Source organism: Miscanthus floridulus, chromosome 18 (assembly GCF_019320115.1).
Source record: "Miscanthus floridulus cultivar M001 chromosome 18, ASM1932011v1, whole genome shotgun sequence".
Taxonomy (NCBI): Eukaryota; Viridiplantae; Streptophyta; class Magnoliopsida; order Poales; family Poaceae; genus Miscanthus; species Miscanthus floridulus.
Window position 1 is genome coordinate 28289106 of NC_089597.1, and position 22211 is coordinate 28311316.

At 41.2% G+C, this 22211-nt stretch overlaps 1 protein-coding gene and 2 pseudogenes across 1 annotated transcript; all 3 read left to right on the top strand.

The window, feature by feature from the left end:
• The first annotated feature begins 7911 nt into the window (after nucleotides 1-7911).
• On the top strand, nucleotides 7912-11692 carry LOC136522654 (jasmonate-induced oxygenase 4-like). Its single transcript, XM_066516462.1, has 4 exons — nucleotides 7912-8287; nucleotides 8419-8678; nucleotides 10828-11155; nucleotides 11305-11692. The coding sequence occupies exons 1-4, from the start codon at nucleotides 8063-8065 to the stop codon at nucleotides 11545-11547; spliced, it is 1056 nt and encodes a 351-aa protein (XP_066372559.1). The 5' UTR covers nucleotides 7912-8062; the 3' UTR covers nucleotides 11548-11692.
• A 4298-nt stretch (nucleotides 11693-15990) lies between these two features.
• LOC136523570 (jasmonate-induced oxygenase 4-like) lies at nucleotides 15991-17825 on the top strand (annotated as a pseudogene).
• A 2633-nt stretch (nucleotides 17826-20458) lies between these two features.
• LOC136522475 (protein LATERAL BRANCHING OXIDOREDUCTASE 1-like) overlaps nucleotides 20459-22211 on the top strand; it is a 40454-nt pseudogene continuing 38701 nt past the window's right edge.

Below are 22211 nucleotides of genomic sequence, written 5' to 3' on the forward strand. Positions count from 1 at the left end.
GATAAACTAGAAGTTATCACTAGAAAATGCAAAAACTTGAATTAAGCATAAGAGCTACTCGATTACTCTAACAACTACACAAGCAAAGAGCAAGTGTAGAGTTGCAAACCCTAAGGGAGAAAAGATGACATAAGATTTTTTTTTCTCCTGACGGTTGCTTGCCAGCAACCTATGTCCCCGTTGTGGCGTGTCTAAGGATCACCACTCCTATATTAACTCAACAAGCCCTCAAGCTTGGTTCCAACGTGAGCGCTAGTGTATGAGAGACTAGATTACGATGTACACAACAACCATGAATCCACTAAATCACCTCTGGGAACCTCACAATCTCTAATTGAGTGCTCCATGGAGTTCTATTGCCTCCAAGACGTCTAGGTGGCGGCAACAACAAAGAGTAACAACAATCTTCCAACCAAGATGATGTAGTGCCATTAGATGCAAACTCTCGATGTAAATACACTAGATCCTCTCCAATATCACCCAAATGCAATCTCAACTAAACAAATGTGAGTGGAGTCTTAACTTGAGCTCAAATGTGTGTGAATATCAGCCAAGAAGTCCAAGAGAGGCGAAATGACTAAACACACCACCTATTTATAACCGAACACACAAAACTAGTTGTTACTCACTTTCAAAATAAATTTCATGCTCAATGAAAAACTTTGGTGACCACCAGAGAAGACCACCAGAGGTTTCCCAATGGATAGTTCAATGAATAGAGTTAAACACTCATATAGTCGTTGGTGTAGCCTATTGTCTTGTGCTCTTCATCCAGGAGCACATGACTTTTTCGGTGAAATTTTCAAAGAAAACACCCTCACTGATAAGGATGGCAACGGGGCGGTTTCGGGTCGGATATCCGTGGGTTTTGGGTCTTGCGGGTTCGGGTTCGGGGATGATTTCTCACCCACGGTTTTCGGGTTCGGGGCCCCGAAACCAATCGGATTCGGTTTCGGGTTTGGTTTTCCACCCGTGGATATCCAATGGATATCCGAAATAAATCATTTGGAATTAAAACTCATGTTTTATAATATGCTAATAATAACTTGTTTACTTATATTATTAAATTTAATCTAAGTTGACTCATGAAAATATTTATTATTTGTTGCCTCTTGTTTATACATGTGAATATGTGTATATATATCATGCATATGTTTATAGAAAGTCCTTATTTCTCTTACTATGTTGCCATACAAAGCGGTTTTCGGGTATCCATTCGGGTTTCAGGTATCCGCGAGTTCGGTTTTGGGGACGGATTATCACCCGAATCGGTGTTCGGTGCGGTTTTGGGTTTCGATTTCGGGTTTCGGGTTCGGGTGCACAAAGACTCCATCCGATCCGAATCCGCCCCGTTGCCATCCATACTCACTGAACCACTCTCTAATGAACTCTCAGGTGCTAGTGCTAGAGTTTCTGGTGCATTCTAAAGAGGTACACATAAGGTTCCAAACCCATCGAAGAACTCTGGTGACTCCCCACCGGAGTACCCACCGGTCAGTTTGAAAAAGATCGAATCGATGTAGCAAAGTGTTTACACCAAAATTTGGGAAGGAGAACGTGGGAACTCAAAGCTTCCAGGATTGTGTTATCGAGAAATCGATTGCGTAAAGATCGATATCAGCTGATTCAGATGCGGTACTGGAATCGGCTCTTTTTGGATGATGTCAGCAGACGACGTCAATGGACTACGTACAGATGGCGTCGGGGAAAGATGTGTCGGACTCTACAAAAAGAAAAAAAATTAGGGTCCAAGTTATTTTAAGTTAGGAATATTTTCTTTTATTCCAAGAATTGTAATGAGTCGTATTTGAGCAGGATTCATGTTTAGGTTCCGGGTATAAATATTGGACCCCGGTTATTGTACAAGGACACGAACAATCAATCAACACAATCTTTTCGGCTTTCGTCATCGCATTAGGAGTAGGAGTACTATATATCTCGATGAGTTCTTTAGTAAACAGGGCTGCATCGACTGATCGACCCCTAGCTTGCTTGTGAGTACCGTCATGACTTGTATTATGCTTGTAAAGCTGCATCAACTGATTGATCTTTTATGAGTTATGATATAAGTTAGTTATCGGTTCATATTGTTGTTTGTAAGGCTACATCAGCTGATTGATCTCTTACGAACCATAATATAGATCAAAGTTATCAATCTTGTGTTAAATAACTTGTTGTTTAACACAATATCATTAGTTATTGAATCTACTAAGATTAGTAAGATTTTCCTTGCTGTTTTTGGTTGATTCACCGGTTATCAATCTTGTTGTAATTAATGTTTTTATTAATTATAACAAATCATCTGATTGAGATAGACATAGAATCGGCATCATATCATCTTAATTGGTCGTCTTCTAGTCTGGTCATACTTTGAATCTTATAATTGATGGCTTAATTCTGCTAGATCGACTGTTTTATCTCTATTTCAATCAAACATAGTATGCATCCAAAGACATGTTCCAATCTTGAGTTAGTTCACTAGTTAATAAGATCTAATCTAATGACACAACTATAGTTGCATTGACTCGGTCGAACCTTACTGGTAAGACTTTGGATTATAGATTATCAATTAGTGGTTTTGTTCATGATCGAGATATGTACTATGTTTGTTTGCTATGCATGCATTGGCTATTTTAGCCAATTTGCCTGTGCTTTCACACATATAGCATGTTTTCATGAATCTATTGACATATAGATGGTTTTATAGATTCTTTGGCTTTAGTTTGTTATCATTATCATAGCTGTATCGATCCGGTTGAACCTCACTGTTGATGATAATAGATTAGATTCAGAGTGTTTTATAGATTCATTTGTATTAGATAGTCGATTTATTCGCATGTTATACTCTTTTCATCAAACTTATCGGTTCGACGCTTTATACTAATTATGTTCCATTTAGCAAATGATATTTTCTTATATTACTCCCTTGCTGGTTACCAAGTCTGTAATCAATAGCTGTATCAATCAACTATTTAGTAACATATATTAGAATCTTAAATTAAGGAAGGATTTTCTAAGTTTTGTATTTTGATGTATTGTACTTGTTTTTGTCTCAATTAATCAGTCACCATAAATCTGCACCATAAATCTGCTATGAACCATGAGCATCGGTTATTTTGACTTATGTCATCATCATTTAACATTAGCCGATCATCATTAATCTAAATATCTTTATTTCATGGATACGCATTTGGAACTGTCTGTGACAACACCGACATGTCCCACCTTAAATTACTGATAATATTTTCTCTTCTTGTCAATTGCAGGTCAAATTGACTGGCACGTCGTTGGGTTTTTAGAATCGACTGGTTCTGTATTGAAGCCAAGCAGATCTCCGGTCTTGTTCCATTCAGATCGTCCGGCTTGCTGTGTATTGGTCATATTGCCATATTTTTATGTCAACACAAAGCTACGTGAGTTTGAGGTACAGGAAAATATTGCTTTACACCGGTCAAGATAGCAGTACTCATGCCATTGTTCAATGTTGCATGCGTTCTCATTGTTGGCTTGGTGATTTCCTAGCAACCATCTCCCTTCTTCACCACATGCCTATCTAGTAGGAAATATGCTCACTACAATTTGTCATATTTGTCATGTGGAAGAATATTGTTATAGGTAGTTTTCTTGTTATTATTTGCTCAAAATATTAGGGCGAAGCCCAATAGGTGGGCGTGGGTGCCCAGGCACCCCCCAAATTCTAGAAATTCTTAAGGTGTGGCAAAATTCGCCCCTGCAGGCACCCCCACGGCCCAATAGGAGGCACCCCCACTAGGCCTTGAAGCCCACTGCGCCACTTCCTTTAGGCTTCGATGACTGCGTGATTCGCGATTCCTTCCGCTTCCGCGCGATGATTGCGCAAGGCGTGACACATTGCCTACCCATCAGCCCTTGCCCTCATGCTCGTGAATAAGAGCCGCTGTCGGCTTGCCGCGCCGGTGCTCCTGCTGGCTGCTGTTGTTCCGTCGCCGCCGACCCGCTGTCCGTCCGTGGCGCCCATCCTAGGCTCCCAGGTCACAGCGACATCGTTCGCTCCGGGCTCCAGCGCTCCACGAAGCCATAGCCGTCCGCCTATGGCCGCCTGGCGCCCGCTGCTTGGCTGTCTGGCTCCCTGCGACCCCGCCCCCGCTAAGTGATTCGCTGCCCCCTGCCGGAGTGCCGATGAGTGTTTATTCAATTTTTCTCAAGTTCGAGTTCGCCCTCAATGAAATTATTGTGAACTGCAATTTCATTATGCAAATGAATGAATTATAGGTAATCATGTAGAGGTATTATAAATGGAAGCCCAAGACAAGATCAATGCTAATAGAACTTCATGTCCAGATGAAATCAATTGGGATGAGGAAGGAAGAAATGAAGAAAGTTAGCAATGAGACTGTGGTTCGTCCTTTCATGACCATGGAAGGAAAAAGGGCATAAATATGATCTCTAAGGGGTAATACAAATGCAATGCATCTACTTTCAATGGATAATTCTACATTTTTTTGCTAAATAATTGACCTACTTATTCTCTTTTCTTTAGGCTGGATCACATATTTTGCTATATGGGACATCTTTTGTTCATCATTTTGGCATTCTTTTGATCACTACACTAGTGATCAATGTCGTCTTTATTTTGTTATAACTTATAAACGGTGAGTGTTATTGTCCTTGCCCCTGCCAGTTTACTTATGTTTTGACCAAAATCACATTGTCATTACTGCAAGTTGAATTTTGATGTTAAAAATTATGAGTTAGTTATACTATTTGTTTGAACATCACATGGGTCACTATATTCATGATGAAGTTGTGCACCCCCACCCATTTGCTCTAGCTTCGCCACTAGAAATATATACTAGATCGAACCGTTTGCCATCAAGTATCTAGTATCAGGTAGAATTTGTTGGTAAGGCAAGCTTTATATTACCAATCTAGTTGGTAAGGTGAGGCAAGCTTTAATCATATTACCTAAAGTTCGACTTTTAAAGCCATAAACTCTGGAAACGGGCTAATAGTCTAATACAACAAGCTATCTAGTATGTTAAAGTAGAAACAAATCTTGTTATCCATAGACAAACTTTATTACCTATAAAAATTTACTTTCTACTCCCTCCATCCTATAATATAGTACATTCTAGCATTCAAAATTTGTCCTCAAATATAATGCATTCTAGAGGACAAAAACCAGTTTTGCATTAAATATTTTCCATTTATCAACCAATCACCATTAATCATGTTGATGATAGCGTCTGATTAGGAAGTAAAATGAGGGTAAATGCGACTTTATGTTCTCCCTTAACTTGTCTTAAAATTCTTAGAATGCACTATATTACAGGACAGAGGGAGTATGGCATAAAGCATGTAAATGGATTGATAGTCTCATATAACAAGCTATCTAGTTTGTTAGGAAACAAACTGGTCATTCATAAAAAAATCTATCTAGTTTGTTAGGCTAGAAACAAACTTTGTTACCCAGAGACATACTTTATTGCCTAAAGATCAACTTTCCAAGCCATAAACTGTGGAAATGGATTGATAGTTTCATAGAACACCCATCTAGTTTGTCAGGCTAGAAATAAACTTCGTCATCTAAAGATGCTTTATGCATGTGCTGAAGATAGATTTGTTAGCAAGAAGAGAACTTGTCCTTTTATTGTTATCACAAAAGCTAGCCAGAGAAATAAACTTCATTATTAGAGATAGAATTTGTTAGCTCCAGATAGAAATTTTATCAGTACTAGCAAATATGCACATGTGTTGCAACAAGGAAAAAAACTTAGGATGCCAAGTCCGATATAACACATAGCCTAAAACTTATTTTTTACAGGAATTACATCATTATTGGGAAAATACTAGTTTGTGTATATTTACATTCTCTGTTGTCAACACATGAGCCCTAGTCTAAGTAGGATTTAAGTCACCGCACGACATAGCCAATTCAGCCCTCCTCCCCCCTCTTGGGCACTCCCATGGGATCCTTTTAGTAAAGTGATGGACGTCAATTTCCATGAATGACTATTGAGTACAAAATGTGGCAGACAACCTTTGATAAATCATTAGTAACACGTCCAAGATGACCGGCAAAATGCCCATCACTATTGCATGTTATTATTACCCATCACTATTAAGCTATTTTCATATACTGGTACTAAATAAATTGAACCCAAAACCGGTATGAAACATTTGGATAACAGATTCCCCCATGGGTTGCGCACACTGATAAAACCCGATATGGCACACAGATATATATTAAAGACGGGTCAATCAAACAAAGCACAAAAAATAAAGCAACTTTTAGTGCCAAATAATAGATAGATTTTGGAGGAAACTATCTGTTAACTGAAAAAATGAAACCCTTCTACAAAAATATTAAAATATACAAAGTGCCTTTCTTTCTAACAAAGTCTATCTTTATTAGCAAAGAAAACCGAAGCATTTCTCTAGGAACCGAAGTTTGTTTCTAGCCTAACAAACTAGATGGTGTTAACAATAGATAGCTTATGGTTTATCACTAGTGTTTCCAGGATTTATAGCTTTGCGAAGTCGATCTATCTCTATGTAACAAAACCTGCCAAAAAATAGATAGATTTTGGAGCAAACTACCTGTTAACTAAAATATAGAAACTCTTTGCAAAAATAATAAAATACATATACAAAGTGCCTTTATTGCTAACAAATTAAGTCTATCTTTACTAGCAAAGGAAGCTAAAGCATATCTCTAGGTAACAAACTTTGTTTCTAGCCTAACAAACTAGATAGTGTCAACAACAGATAGCTTGTGGTTTATCACTAGCGTTTCCAGGATTTATGGCTTTGGGAAGTCGATCTATCTCTACGTAACAAAGCCTGCCAAAAAATACATAGATTTTGGAGCAAAATACCTGTTAACTGAAACATAGAAACTCTTTGCAAAATAATAAATACATATATAAAGTGCCTTTATTGCTAACAAATTAAGTCTATCTTTATTAGCTAAGGAAACTGGAGCATATCTCTAGGTAACAAACTTTGTTTCTAGCCTAACAAACTAGATAGTGTCAACAACAGATAGCTTGTGGTTTCTCACTAGCGTTTCCAGGATTTATGGCTTTGAGAAGTCGATCTATCTCTATGTAACGAAGCTTGCAAAAAAAAAGATAAATTTTGGAGCAAACTAGCTGTTAGCTGAAACATAGAAACTCTTTGAAAAATAATAAAATACATATACAAAGTTCCTTTATTGCTAATCAATTAAGTCTATCTTTACTAGCAAAGGATACTGAAGCATATCTCTAGATAACAAACTTTGTTTCTAGCCTAACAAACTAGATAGTGTCAACAACATATAGCTTGTGGTTTATCACTAGCGTTTACAGGATTTATGGCTTTGGGAAGTCGATCTATCTCTACGTAACAATGCCTGCCAAAAAATAGATAGATTTTGGAGCAATCTTCCCATTAACTGAAACATAGAAACTCTTTGCAAAAATAATACAATACATATACAAAGTGGCTTTATTGCTAACAAACTAAGTCTATCTTTATTAGCAAAGGAAACTGAAGCATATCTCTAGGTAACAAACTTTGTTTCTAGCCTAACAAACTAGATAGTGTCAACAACAGATAGCTTGTGGTTTATCACTAGCATTTCCAGGATTTATGGCTTTGGGAAGTCGATTCTATCTCTATGTAACAAAGTCTGTCTGTAGCCTAATCACTTTACCAACCGAAAGATAGATTTTGGAGTAAACTATCTGTTAACTAAAAAATAGAAACTCTTTTGCAAAAATAATAAAGTATATAAAGTGCCTTTCTTTCTAACAAAGTCTATCTTCATTAGCAAAGGAGAAACTGAAGCATATCTCTAGGTAACAAACTTTGTTTCTAGCCTAACATACTAGACAGTGTCAACAACCGGTAGCTTGTGGTTTATCACTAGCGTTTCCAGGTTTTATGGCTTCGGGAAATTAATCTATCTCTATGTAACAAACTCTGTCCGTAGCCTAATCACTTTACCTACTGAAAGTTGATCAGGATTCAGGAAACACTATAAATATGCTTAGAGAGCTGCCACATCTTCGTGTGTGGTAGTAATAACCAAGCACCGATGGCTGGTGAATCATGGAAGGTGCCGACTCCAGTGAAAGACCTGGCCGCCCTCGTAGAGGAGCCGCCGAGCCAGTTCGTGCAGCGGGAGGAGGACCGCCCTGGCAGCCTGACGGTCGCGGCTGACATGCCGGATCCCCTGCCTATCGTCGACCTCGACAAGCTGTCGACCGCCGACGAGGCCGCCAAACTCCGCTCAGCGCTACAGACCTGGGGGCTTTTCTTGGTGAGATCGATTCCCTGCTTCTTCTTCTCTTCTCCCTCTCGATCGGTTCCCATGTTGCATCATTATGCGAACATTGCTCCATCGCTGCCTCCTCATGCATGCAATGGCTATCTCTGTGCCATGCCATGCAGGCTACCAACCATGGCATAGACGCTTCTCTAATAGAGGATCTGATGAAGGCGTCACGAGAGTTTTTCAGCCAGCCGCTCCAGGAGAGGCAGAAATACAGCAACCCGAGGGAAGGCACGCGCTTCCAGCTGGAAGGGTACGGCAGTGATCCGGTGATAGCGCATGATCATATCCTTGACTGGAGCGATCGCCTGCAGCTAAAGGTGGAGCCTGAAGACGAAAGAAACCTTGCTCAATGGCCCAAACATCCTGAATCCTTCAGGTCACCTCCTACTCTCCTTTTTAGTTTTAGCCTTTCTAGAACTGGAATAATGGAAATGTTTTTTACCTGGATCATTTAATAAACCAAACAGTTTATTGTGAAATTCGGGCACTCAAAACAATTCCTCCTCACTTTTCAGGCTTTTGTTTTACAAGTTTTCAAAGAAAAATAAATGAAAAAATACACATGTGAGCGTTTATGTTACATATGACTCATCACTCATGTGTCTTGTATAGTATACTCCAAGAAACAGAAAACAGTATTTGTCAGCTTGCTACTACTTGTTAGAATTGATCTCATCCGTCTTGACCCAACGGTCGAGACGGACCCCTTGACCGCGTCCTGATCGGGGACGTCCAGCCATCTAGTGGCTGGTGGGCCCCCGTCGCACAGTGCCTATAAAGAGGAGGCATACGGCGCGTTTAGCACCGCCTTGATAACTCTGAACTCGTCCAGTATGAATATTAGCCGACTATGCTATCTTCCTATCGGAACTATAAAAAGTCCAGGAATTTAGCTATTTCTTTACTTTAGGGGTATCGTTATTATGACCGTCTTACTCCCTCAACGATCACATTCATGAACTATAAAAAATTCTAGGAATTGGAACTTACCGAGATAAAAGGAAAAGGGGTATTAGAACTATCTCAAGTGTATACTTAGAGAAGATTCTAAAGAAATAAAGTATATATGTGAATAAACCTACGCCTGTTCCTATAGTCAAGGGTAATAGCTTTCGGAACTTTCAGTGTTCCAAGAATAAATGTGAGATCGATCAAATGGACGTCCTATATGCTTCAGCTGTTGGAAGTTTACTGAATGCTTATAAGCAAGAACTTACCCTGACACAGTTTATGTATCCGGGATATTTTTGGCAGAAGTCTAGTCCCGATATAGATCACTGGAATGGAGTTGAGAATGTTTTGCAATTGTGCAAAGATTTATAGGCCTCATGGTGAGTAAGAAAGAATAAGTACTCTCAAATAGTTGTGGGTACAAAAGTTAAATTTTGGCGAGATGTTTAGTGAAACCCACATAGTAGCTAACACTTGCAGTTGGAGTTTTATTGTGGAAAAGCTCCAAAGAAACAATTATGGTGTCATCAAAGATGCATACCCATAGTATAGCTTGTTATGAGGCTTAAGGACAGGCGAAATGGTTAAAAGAACTTACACCCGAAATTGATAATGGTATACAACAGCAATAACCATTTAAGAAGTTCGCTCCTATAACAACGGGTCAAGTGTGCTACCAAACACATTGACGTTAAAGTTATACGTTGTGAAGGAGAAAGTCCGGAATCATACTGAAAGTATTGAACATAAAAGTAACAAGCAAGTGCTTGCGGATCCGCGTACAAAAGGCTTACCACCCAGTGTGTTTGGAGAACACACAGTTGACATGGGTTTATGGTATAGCCTATGATTTCTGAACAATAAAGGGCCCAAAAGTTAAAGAATCTGTTTCAGAACAGAGACGTGTATTGTAGCTGTTAAGTCTATCGGCGATTGACTGTGACGATGAAGCATGCTCTATGCACTAATCCGTGATGGAACAAATAAAAGTGAAAGGGATTAAAGTCAAAGTTTAAAGTTAAAGTATGAGTTGAGATGAAGGAGAAGAATGTTAGAATTGATCTCATCCGTCTTGACCCAACGGTCGAGATGGACCCCTTGACCGCGTCCTGATCGGAGACGTCCAGCCATCTAGTGGCTAGTGGGCCCCCGTCGCACAGTGCCTATAAAGAGGAGGTGGGGCAAACGGCTCAGGGTACGAGGTTCACCGCCGCCACAGCCCCACTGTCCTAACCCTAATCCGATCCAGAGGGTGGCACTGCCAGCGGCGGGAAGCACCATCGGACCGCCGTAGCTCCACCCCGCCGGGACTCCGCCACCTCTACACCGTCACTGCCACACCGCCACTGACACCGACGCCATGGACTCCTCGAGCTCGTCCACCAAGCCCGACGGTCTGTACCTCTCCCTTTCTCCTCTCTCACTCTCTCTGGATCTATGTGTTCTAGTTCTTTCATACCGAATGGAAGTCAAAATACCCACTGATCTACTCCTAGTCGATCCAAAAGAGTTAACACTACTAACACATTAGCAAGACAAATGGCCTTTGCCTGAACTGTTCTTCCTTTTTGCAGGGATCTTCTGCACGAGTACGCAACAAAAACCAAGACTGTTATGGAAAAGATCTTGCGAGCGATGGCCAAGATCTTGGAGATTGATGAAGAAGATTTCATCCACCAGATTGGTGGTCGTCCTCAAGCTTATGCCAGATTCAACTACTATCCTCCTTGTCCAAGGCCAGAGCTCGTCTTGGGTATCAAGGCTCACTCTGACGGCCCTCTTCTGACGGTTCTTCTGGTCGATCGTGAGGTCGGTGGACTGCAGGTTCAGAAAGAGAACAAGTGGTTCAATGTTCCATCCATTCCTCACACTCTGGTGATTAACCTGGGAGACTCCTTGGAGGTAGGCAACTGGGAATCCAAGCTATTATATTGTGTGTCCTGAATCTCTGTGGTGATTAAATTTCCAAAAATAACTAAATAAATGAAACTGATGTATATCCAACTTCCTGAATCCTTTATGCTAAACTTGACTACAAAATTTTGATACAGATAATGAACAATGGGATATTCAAAAGCCCAGTGCACAGGGTTGTGACGAATACAGAGAAGGAGAGGATCTCACTGGCCATGCTCTATGCGGTGCAACGTGACAATGTGCTTGAGCCGGCGGCCGGTTTACTGGATGAGAAGCGACCGGCAAGGTACAGGAGGATTACAGAGGCGGACTTCTTAGAGGGGGTCAAAGAACACTTTTCTAAAGGAATAAGAATGATTGAGACTTTGAAGATCTAAACCTTATATGTTTGTTTTAAACAATGTCCGTGATCAGTGAGTGCGTGCCTCTGCGGAGAATAAAAAACTTTGTCCTTTGTACTTCTGATCACAAACTTTGGCGTTAGCTATCGCCCCTGTTGCAATAAAGCTATATATTGTGTTACATGAGTTATATGGAGTACTTGTCAAATTTCCATAATGAAACTCTGCTTGGAAAACATGCCGGCCCTAGCATTTTTATCTCATTAGGGGAAATAATCTTAATCCATTCCTCAAAAAAATAGTCTTAATCCCAAAAATGTCACAAAAAGATTAACTTGAGTGGCTATGGTTGCCGTCCTAACCAGCAACTTCCCTCTATTATTTTTCTGTTGCAAGATAAAAATATGTAAACCTGTAATATATCAACTCATGTTCATGTTACCCCATAATTGTTATTTCCGCTGTTGTATAAAATTTGTTGTAATAAATCTGATATTGTAATAACTCCGATTTTATGTAACCTTGTGATGTACGAAATGGATTAAGAATGATGTAAGCTTTACTCACTTATTTATGTCCTGATGAAAAATGTGGATTTTCGAGTTCTTCTGTTGGGTGTGCTCGACGGAACTGTCTGATTTAGTGTGCTCCTCGGAGTACTCAGTGTCTAATAGAAGACAAGTACTCTTGAAAGTGTATTAAATTAGGCGGTTCTGCCACATCTTGTAGCCAAGACGATGAAGTAGTACCATTAGATGCAAACTCTCAATGTAAATGCACTAGATCCTCTCCAATCTCATCCAAATGCAATCTCAGCTAATAAGCAAATGTGAGTGGAGTCTTAACTTGAGCTCAAATGTGTGTGAATATCCAAGAGATGTGAAATGACTAAGCATACATCACCTATTTATAACCACACACACAAAACTAGCCATTACTCACTTTCAAAATAGAGTTCATGCTCACCGAAAAAACTTTGGTGTCCACTAGAGAAGACCACCAGAGGTTTCCCAACGACTAGATTTAAACACTAGAATAGTCATTGGTGTAGCCTATTGTCTGGTGCTCTTCTCGTCCAGCAGCACGAGACTTTTTTGGAGCCCGCAGCACGAAGATTTTCAAAGAAAACTCCCTCGTTGACCCACTCTCTGATGAACTCTCCGATGCTAGCGCTAGAGTTTCCAGTGGTACACATAAGGTTCCAAACCCATCGAAGAACTCTGGTGACCCCCACCGGAGTATCCATCGGTCACTTTGAAAAACTTCGAACCAATATAGCAAAGCTACATGAGTTTGAGGTATAGGAAAATATTGCTTTACACCCAAGTCAAGATAGCAGTACCGTTGTTCAATGTTGCATTCTCATTGTTGGCTCAGTGATCTCCTAGCAACCATCTCCCTTCTTCACCACACGCCTATCTAGTAGAAAATATGCTCACTGCAATTCGTCATCTTTGTCATGTGGAAAAATATTGTTATAGGTAGTTTTCTTGTTATTATTTGCTCAAGATATATACTAGATCAAACCCTTTTCCATCAAGTATCTAGTATGTTAAGGTAGAATTTGTTGGTAAGGCGAGGAAAGCTTTATATTATCTAAAGTTCAACTTTTAAAAAATAAACTCTGGAAACGAGCTAATAGTCTAATACAACACGCTATCTAGTATGTTAAAGTAGAAACAAATCTTGTAATCCAGAGACAAACTTTATTACCTATAAAAATTTACGTTCTACGGCATAAAGCATGGAATTGGATTGATAGTCTCATATAACAAGCTATCTAGTTCGTTAGGAAACGGACTGATCATTCATAAAATATCTAGTTCGTTAGGAAACCGACTGATCATTCATAAAAAATCTATCTAGTTTGTTAGGTTAGAACAAACTTTGTTACCCTAAAGATCAACTTTCTAAGCCATAAACTGTGAAAATGGACTGATAGTTTCATGCAACAAGCCATCTAGTTTGTTAGGCTAGAAATAAACTCCGTCATCTAAAGATGCTTTATGTGCTGAAGATAGATTTGTTAGCAAGAAGAGAAATTGTCCTTTTATTGTTATCACAAAAGCTAGCCAGACATAAACTTCATTATTAGAGATAGAATTTGTTAGCTGCAGATAGAAACTTTATCAATACTAGCCAATATGCATTTGTGTTGCAACAAGGAAAAAACTTAGGATGCCATGTCCAATATAAACATAGCCTAAAACTTATTTTGTTACAGGAATTACATAATTATTGAGAAAATATTAGTTGGCATATATTTCTATTTTTTGTTCTCAACACATGAGCCCAAGTCTAAGTAGGATTTAAGTCACCATACAGCATAACCAATTCAACCCCTCCCACCTCTTGGGCACTCCCATTGGATCCTTTTAGTAAAAGTGATGCACGTCAATTTCCATGAATCACTATTTAGTACAAAATGTGACAGACAACCTTTGATGAATCATTAGTAACACGTCCAGAATGACAGGCAAAATGCCCATCACTATTGCATGTTACTATTACCATCACAATTAACCTATTTTCAGATACTGGTACTAAACAAATTGAACCCAAACTCAGTATGAAACATTTGGATAAAGATTCTTCCAGGGGTTGCGCACACTGACAAAACCTAATATGGCACACATATATATATTAAAGACGGCTCAATCAAACAAGGCACAAAAAATTAAACAACTTTTAGTGCAAAGAATTAGATAGATTTTGAGAAAACCATCTATTAATAACGAAAAAATAGAACCTCTTCTGCAAAAATAATAAAAATATATAAAGTGACTTTCTTGCTAACAAAGTCTATCTTTATTAGCAAAGGAGAAACTGAAGCATATCTCTAGGTAACAAAGTTTGTTTCTAGCCTAACAAACTAGATAGTATCCACAACAAATAGCTTATGGTTTATCACTAGCGTTGTCAGGATTTATGGCTTTGGGAAGTCGATCTATCTCTATGTAACAAAGCCTGCTAAAAAATAGATAGATTTTGGAGCAAACTACCTGTTAACTGAAACATAGAAACCCTTTCGCAAAAATAATAAAATACATATACAAAGTGCCTTTATATTGCTAACAAATTAAGTCTATCTTTATTAGCAAAGGAAACTGAAGCATATCTCTGGGTAACAAAGTTTGTTTCTACCCTAACAATCTAGGTAGTGTCGACAACAGATAGCTTGTGGTTTATCACTAGAGTTTCCAGAATTTTTGCCTTTGAGAAGTCGATCTATCTCTGTGTAACAAAGCTGGCCAGAAAATAGATAGATTTGGGAGCAAACTACCTGTTAACAGAAACATAGAAACTCAGGCTAAAAAATAATAAAATACATATACAAAGTGTTTTTATTGCTAAAAATTAAGTCTATCTTTATTAGCAAAGGAAACTCAAGCATATCTCTACGTAACAAAGTTTTTTTTCTAGCCTAACAAACTAGATAATGTCCACAATAGATAGCTTGTGGTTTATCACTTGCGTTTCTAGGATTTATGGCTTTGGGAAGTCGATCTGTCTCCATGTAACAAAGTCTGCCAAAAAATAGATAGATTTCATAGCAAACTACCTATCAACTGAAACATAGAAACTCTTTTGCAAAAATAATAAAATGCATATACAAAGTGCCTTTATTGCTAACAAATTAAGTCTATCTTTATTAGCAAAGAAAACTGAAGCATATCTCTAGGTAACAAAGTTTGTTTCTAGCCTAACAAACTAGATAGTGTCCACAACAAATAGCTTGTGGTTTATCACTAGCGTTTCCAGGATTTATGGCTTTGGGAAGTCGATCTATCTCTATGTAACAAAGCCTGCCAAAAAAATAGGTAGATTTTGGAGCAAACTACCTGTTAACTGAAACATAGAAACCCTTTTACAAAAATAATAAAATACATATACAAAGTGTCTTTATTGCTAACAAATTAAGTCTATCTTTAGTAGCAAAGGAAACTGAAGCATATCTCTAGGTAACAAAGTTTGTTTCTAGCCTAACAAACTAGATAGTGTCCACAACAGATTGCTTGTGGTTTATCACTAGCTTTTTCAGGATTTATGGCTTTGGAAAGTTGATCTATCTCTATGTAACAAAGCCTGCCAAAAAATAGATAGATTTTAGAGAAAACTACCTGTTAACTGAAACATAGAAACTCTTTTGCAAAAATAATAAAATGCATATACACAGTGCCTTTATTGCTAACAAATTAAGTCTATCTTTAGTAGCAAAGGAAACTGAAGCATATCTCTAGGTAACAAAGTTTGTTTCTAGCCTAACAAACTAGATAGTGTCCACGACAGATTGCTCGTGGTTTATCACTAGCGTTTCTAGGATTTATGGCTTTGGGAAGTCGATCTATCTCCATGTAACAAAGTCTGTCTCTAGTCTAATCACTTTACCTACTGAAAGTTGGCCAGAAACACTATAAATATATGCTCAGAGAGCTGCTCCTCATCTTTGTGTGTGGTAGCAGTCATAAACAAGCACCAATGGCTAGTGAATCATGGAAGGTGCCGACTCCAGTGAAAGAGCTGGCCGCCCTCGTGGAGGAGCCGCCGAGCCGGTTCGTGCAACGGGAGGAGGACCGCCCTGGCAGCCTGATGCTTGCAGCTAACATGCCTGATCCCCTCCCTATCGTGGACCTCGACAAGCTGTCGACCGCCGATGAGGCCGCCAAGCTCCGCTCAGTGCTACAGACCTGGGGGCTTTTCCTTGTGAGATAGATTCCTTCTTCTTCTTCTTCTTCTTCTTCTTCTTCTTCTTCTTCTTCTTCTTATCCCACTATATGGAGTGAATCAGATCTTCTATACATCATCATGAGGCCTTTCGTTCCTTGCAAATAACGCAAGACTTTCTTTACCAATTTCCAGTGTTCTATTCCAGGATTGCTCTGGAATCTCCTCCTCCTCCTCCTCCTCCTCCTCCTTCTTCTTCTTCTTCTTCTTCTTCTTCTTCTTCTTCTTCTTCTTCTTCTTCTTCTCCCTCTCAGTAGTCAGTTACTCAGTTCCCATGCATCATCGTGCGAACCTTGCTCCATCGTTGCCTCCTCATGCTTGCAATGGCTATCTCTGTGCCATGCCATGCAGGCTACCAACCATGGCATAGATGCGTCTCTAATGGAGGATCTGATGAAGGCATCACGAGAGTTTTTCAACCAGCCGCTCCAGGAGAGGCAGAAATACAGCAACCTGAGGGAAGGCTCGCGCTTCCAGCTGGAAGGGTACGGCAGTGATCCAGTGATAGCTCAGGATCATATCCATGACTGGAGCGATCGTCTGCAGCTAAAGGTGGAGCCTGAAGACGAAAGAAACCTTGATCAATGGCCCAACCATCCTGAATCCTTCAGGTCACCTACACTCCTTTTCAGTTTTAGCCTTTTCACTTTTCTGGCTTTTGTTTTACAAGTTTTCAAAGAAAAATAAATGAAAAAAATGCAATGTGAGCGTTTATGTTACATATGACTCATGTGTCTTGTATAGTATCTCCAAGAAACAAAAAACAGTACTTGTCAGCTCTACTACTGACAATAGCAAGCCAAAATGGTCTTTGCCTGAACTGTTCTAGGACCTTTTTGCAGGGAACTTCTGCACGAGTACGCAACAAAAACCAAGACTATAATGGAAAAAATCTTGCGGGCGATGGCCAAGATCTTGGAGCTTGATGAAGAAGATTTCATCAACCAGATTGGTGGTCGTGCTCAAGCTTATGCCAGATTCAACTACTACCTCCTTGTCCAAGGCCGGAGCTCGTCTTGGGTATCAAGGCTCACTCTGACGCCCCTCTTCTCACGGTTCTCCTGGTCGATCGTGAGGTCGGTGGACTGCAGGTTCAGAGAGAGAATAAGTGGTTCAATGTTCCATCCATTCCTCATACTTTGGTGATTAACCTGGGAGACTCCTTTGAGGAAGGGAACTGGGAATCCAAGCTATTGTGTGTCCTGAATCTCTGTGGTGATTAAAATTCCAAAAATAAATAAATAATTGGAACTGATGTATATCCAACTTCCTGAATTCTTTATGCTAAACTTGACTACAAAATTTTGATACAGGTAATGAACAACGGGATATTCAAAAGCCCAGTGCACAGGGTTGTGATGAATGCAGAGAAGGAGAGGATCTCACTGGCCATGACCTATACGGTGGAACGTGACAGTGTGCTTGAGCCGGCGGCCGGTTTACTGGATGAGAAGCGACCGACAAGGTACAGGAGGATTACAGAGGCGGACTTCTTGGAGGGGGCCAAAGAACACTTTTCTAAAGGAATGAGACTGGTTGAGACTTTGAAGATCCAAACCTTATATGTTTGTTTTAAACAATGTCCGTGATCAGTGGGTGCGTGCCTCTGCGGAGAATAAAAAACTTTGTTTTTTGTACTTCTGATCACAAACTTTGGCGTTAGCTATCGCCCCTGTTGCAATAAAGCTATATATTGTGTTAGATGAGTTATATGGAGTACTTCTCAAAATTTCCACTATGAAACTCTGCTTGGAAAACAAGCCGGCCCTAGCATTTTTATCTCATTAGGGGAATAGTTTTAATCCGCAAAAATGTCACAAAAACAATTAACTTGTGTGGCTATGGTTGCCGTCCTAACCAGCAACAACTTCCCTCTATTCCTCTTTATGAGTCCTTGAGAATTCCAGTTTTTCCTCTTGTCAAATGCAAAAATATCATTGATTGCAAGTGGGTCTACAAAATGAAAACAAAAGCAATATTGCATTTTAGTTTCTAGAGGATTGTATCTAAGCCAGCTCGATGTTCAAAATGTGTTTATCCATGGCATTCTAGAGGACGATGTTTATATGCACTAACCACTAGGGTATGAGAATGTGGAGAAACCTGATTTTGTATGCAAACTTAACAAGGCCTTGTATGGTTTAAAAGAGGCACCTATGGCTAGTTTGGTTCCTGCCTGCCAGGAGCTGCCTGGCCGAGGTAGCGTCTCTAGACATGTCTTAGTGGATTGTCTTAGTGCTAGGAGCTGCCTGGCCTAGGTAATGTCCCAGGTGTCTTAGTGTCAGGAGCTGCCTGGCCCCGGTAGTGTCCCCAGGCTTGTCTTAGTGGAACGTCTTAGTGCCAGGAGCTGCCAGGTGCTATGGAATGTGATCTTAGTGCCTAGGTAGTGTTAGATTAATTTGGGCCAGGCCCATTATTTATTCTAATTAATCAAATAAACTTCAAAGCCCCACAATTAGTGTTAAGTGGAAAAGTGATTAGTACCACATGGGAAATTCACTAAAAAGGTTCTCAACTTAAATAGTGAGTCTTAAGACTCTCACATAGACAAGTTGAGAGGGAGAACCAGGAGGCCACACGCGCGCGCCGCCGCCGAGCCGAGCCGAGCCGCCCGCCCGCGCCAAGGCCGTGGGCCGTGGCCTGGCCTGGTTTTGTCGCTTGGCCCAACCAAAACCCTAGCCGCCGCAGCCAACTCCCAACGCCCAACCACCCTGTCCAGGTTCATTCCCCCGACAGGGCCTAACGGACAGATGGGGAACGGCGCGGCTATAAGGGGGGGCGCCCCTGTCCGGCGGGGGCACAGACCCGACTCTTTCTCTTCCTCTTCTCCGCAACATCTGAGCGAGCTGTTCGTCTGCATCTCCGCGCACAGGGAGCTTCGGTAGCAGGCCTCCGGAACTTCTTCCCCCGTCAAGCGTACCTGCACGGGTAGGCGGGGAATCAAGTTTTTGGGGAGCGCCGACTTCCCGGCGCGACTGCTGCCCCGTCTCCGCTTCTGCAGATTCCTGTTCGGGTGCTTCTGTTTCCTGATGGGAGAGTCCGTGCTACTGCTCCGACACCGCACCTGCTTCTGCTTCCTGACGGGAGAGTCAGTGCTACTGCTCCGACACCGCACCTGCTTCTGCTTCCTGACGGGAGAGTCCCGTGCTACTGCTCCGACACCGCACCTGCAGAAGCTTCCCGGCGCGACCTCCTCTGCAACATGGTGGACACGAGGAGGACTAGTGCCCGCACCAATGCCACCGACAGAGAAGATGGTGGCTCACTATCCGCGGGTACCGGCAGTCCCACCCTAGAGTATAAACCTAATCCCACTGTGCGCTATTGTTCATATGATTTTCTGTTAGCGTTGATAGCGTACTTGGTTGCTGCTCCGTTAAATACTACCAGCAGTAGTGGTGGTGTTATAGTATGGGTAGTGATATTGTTACTATAGGTTAAGTCGTTTTTATGGATTAATATAAGTCGTAAATTGACCAAATATTCAACAGGTAGTGTCCCAGGTGTCTCAGGGCCAGGAGCTGCCTGGCCCAGGTAGCGTCCCCAGGCTTGTCTTAGAGGTCCAGTTGGCCATGTATATGCATTAGGTACCTTTTGATACTTTTTCTCTTGGTACCTCTGTTTTTCTAGCCACCCGATCGCTCCTCACCAACGGTTCTCATTTCTCCAACCATAATAAAATTTCTCAACATATATAGAATTGGAATAAATTGATAAAAAATTATTGAAAAAAATTTCTCTAGCTAACAAATTATGTATCCAACAAGCAAAATCTATCTTTGTAGCTTTTTTTAGGCCTTCCTCAACGCTGTTTTTTCTCTAGTCTACGTGGGTCACTTTATTTGTACTAGAACCACTAAGAATATTAGCCTCCATTGGTGGTGCCCTTAGAAGACAATCAAATAAAAAGTGTCTTTCTTGCTAACAAATTAAAGTATACCGTTAGCAAAAAAAAAAAAAGGTCATATCTCTAGGTAACAAAGTTTGTCTCTAGCCTAACCAATTTGGAAGGAGAATAGGCTGAGGCACGTACACCGCATGGAAGGAGAAGAGGACAAAGAGTGTTGCTGTGTTGCTGTCTTGAACAAATTGATGTAGAAATGGTCCTTCACTGTTCAAGAGGGCAAAGAGTGTTGCACGTGGCTATAGATATGCACGCAGAGAACTCATCAAACTCCACTTCGTGAGCAACAGAAAAAAAAAGTAACAAAGAAACACGCCGATGGCTGACGAGCCATGGAGGGTGGCGATGCCGGTGCAAGAGCTGGCTACCGGCCGTGTGGAGGAGCCACCGAGCCGGTACGTGCAACGGGAGCAAGACCGCCCAGGAAGCCTGCTGCTCGCTGTTGACATGCCGGAGCCCCTCCCTGTCGTCGACCTCAGCCGGCTGCCAGTCACTGACGAGACCGCCAAGCTCTTCTCAGCGTTGCAAACCTGGTGACTGTTCATGGTATATAATTAACCTTCAGTTACCTAGATCTCCCTTTGGACGAAATCTAGTACGCTTGTTCCACTGTGGCTGTGTAGCATGAGAGCAATACTTCTCTGTTGTGCAGGTTACCAACCACGGGATAGCCGTTTCTCTGATGGACGACGTGATGAACGCGTCAGGCGAGTTTTTCCGGCAACCGCTCGAGGAGAAGCTGAAATGCAGCAACCTGATAGAAGGGAAGCGCTTCCAGTTGGAAGGGTACGGCGATGACGCGGTGACATCCCAAGATCAGATCCTGGACTGGAACGATCGGCTGCACCTCCAAGTGGAGCCGGAAGACGAGAGGAGTCTTGCTTACTGGCCCAAACATCCTGAATCTTTCAGGTCAGCTGATCGACTTTCTATTTTTTTTTCTTTTCAATAATTCCTCAACGGCTTTATTTGTAGATTTTGTAAACAAAGAGATTATTAGAGGATTAACTCAACTCAATTTCCATTAATCTCAAGAGGTGTTTATATAGAAATACATGGGATATGAAAAGATGGAGGGAATATGAAAACAAAGAGTCAAACTAATCAAATACTTGATATTCTAACACCCCCGCAGTTGGAACGTCGACACTAGCATGGAGTGGAGACATTCAAACTAGAGCGAACTATGTAAAAATGGATGTAGGAAGACCCTTGGTGAACACATCCGCATACAAGGAGGTGGATGGCACATGAAGAACGCGTATCTCCCCAGTAGCAACCTTGTCCCGGACGAAATGTAAATCAATCTCATCATGTTTGGTGCGTTGATGTTGCACTGGATTGGTTGAGATAAACGGCGCTAGCATTATCACAAAAAACCACTGAGGAACGTCAGGGACAAAAATGGAGCTCCTGAAGTAATTGTCAAAGCCATGAGATTTCAGCTACAACATTAGCAACGGCTCGATATTCAGCCTCAGCACTAGAACGAGAAACCGTGTGTTGGCGCTTCGAAGACGAGGAGACCAAATTATCGCCCAAAAAGACAGCATAACCCGAGGTGGAGCGACGAGTATCCAGACAATCGGCCCAGTCAGCATCTGAGTATGCAACAAGGTCACAAGTTGAGGAGCGAAGTAACTGCAGACTATGGTCCAAAGTTCCCTTGATGTAGCGGAGAACACACTTAATCAAGGCCAAATGTGGCTCACGGGGATCATGCATATGGAGACATATCTGCTGCACAACATAAGAGATGTCTGGACGAGTAAAAGTGAGGTACTGTAGTGCACCAGCAAGTGCCCGATAGTCAGTGGCATCAGCAACAGGAGGACCATCAACGGAGAGCTTGGCATTAGTATCAATCGGAGTGGAACAGGGCTTGAAACCAGTCATACCAGCACGTTCCAAGAGCTCAAGAATATAGTGACACTGAACATACCAGTGGAACTCCGAGAGACAGTCATCCCAAGAAAATGGTGCAAATACCCAAGATCCTTCATAGAAAATTCTGCAGTAAGAGAACTCACAACGCTGCGTAGAAGATCTCCAGATGAGGCAGTCAATATAA

Coding starts and splice junctions, on each gene's coding strand:
- LOC136522654 (XM_066516462.1), top strand. CDS start 8,063: ATGGCTGGTGAATCATGGAAGGTGCCGACTCCAGTGAAAGACCTGGCC. Junction 8,679..10,827: donor AAACATCCTGAATCCTTCAG/GTCACCTCCTAC, acceptor TCCTTTTTGCAG/GGATCTTCTGCACGAGTACG. Junction 11,156..11,304: donor ACCTGGGAGACTCCTTGGAG/GTAGGCAACTGG, acceptor ATTTTGATACAG/ATAATGAACAATGGGATATT.